Source organism: Helobdella robusta (genome assembly GCF_000326865.2).
Source record: "Helobdella robusta unplaced genomic scaffold HELROscaffold_53, whole genome shotgun sequence".
NCBI classification, from domain to species: domain Eukaryota; kingdom Metazoa; phylum Annelida; class Clitellata; order Rhynchobdellida; family Glossiphoniidae; genus Helobdella; species Helobdella robusta.
Window position 1 is genome coordinate 675,295 of NW_008705278.1, and position 528 is coordinate 675,822.

The following is a 528-nucleotide window of genomic DNA, read 5'->3' on the forward strand; positions in this document are numbered from 1 at the left end:
TTAGTTAGCAGTGTATAAAGCTGGCATAACTGACTGTATTTGAAGTTTTAGGTACATATTTTAAAAAACTGTTCTAGAAAGCTTCAAAAATGTTGTGTAAACTTCTTTTATATAAACTTCTCGATTGTTCTATAAGGTTACACATATTTAATAGAATCTCAAAGTGTAAAATTTTAAAATTATTTTGTAGTGGTCATCATTTTTTGAAAAACAATTCGATTAATGTGCTGAATAGTTTTCATACAACAATTCTTGAGACATGTGACACGATGTATATCATTTGAAATACGTCAAAACAGAATCTTGAATAAAAGTTTGTTATATTATTATTTTTATTAATGCTTATGAAACTTAAATATTTAAACTTCTACTTTAAAGTGTTTGATGATAACTTTGAAAACTTAATAGTTCTTATTAAAAAATAAGATATTATTAAAATTGAGTTATGCACGAACATTCTCGGCTACAACAAGCCATTCACTACTTCAACAAAATGCTTTTATTTAACATATACAAACACAAATGATT

General features: G+C 24.8%; 1 protein-coding gene across 1 annotated transcript in view; it reads right to left on the bottom strand.

The window, feature by feature from the left end:
* The window catches only part of HELRODRAFT_179300 (hypothetical protein), a gene marked incomplete at both ends in the record, with an annotated part of 3,269 nt that extends 3,212 nt beyond the window's left edge, over nt 1-57 (bottom strand). Inside the window, one exon of the mRNA XM_009028144.1 lies at nt 35-57. Coding sequence (XP_009026392.1) covers nt 35-57 — 23 coding nt within the window. The remainder of the gene's footprint in view (nt 1-34) is intronic.
* Nucleotides 58-528: the final 471 nt, after the last annotated feature.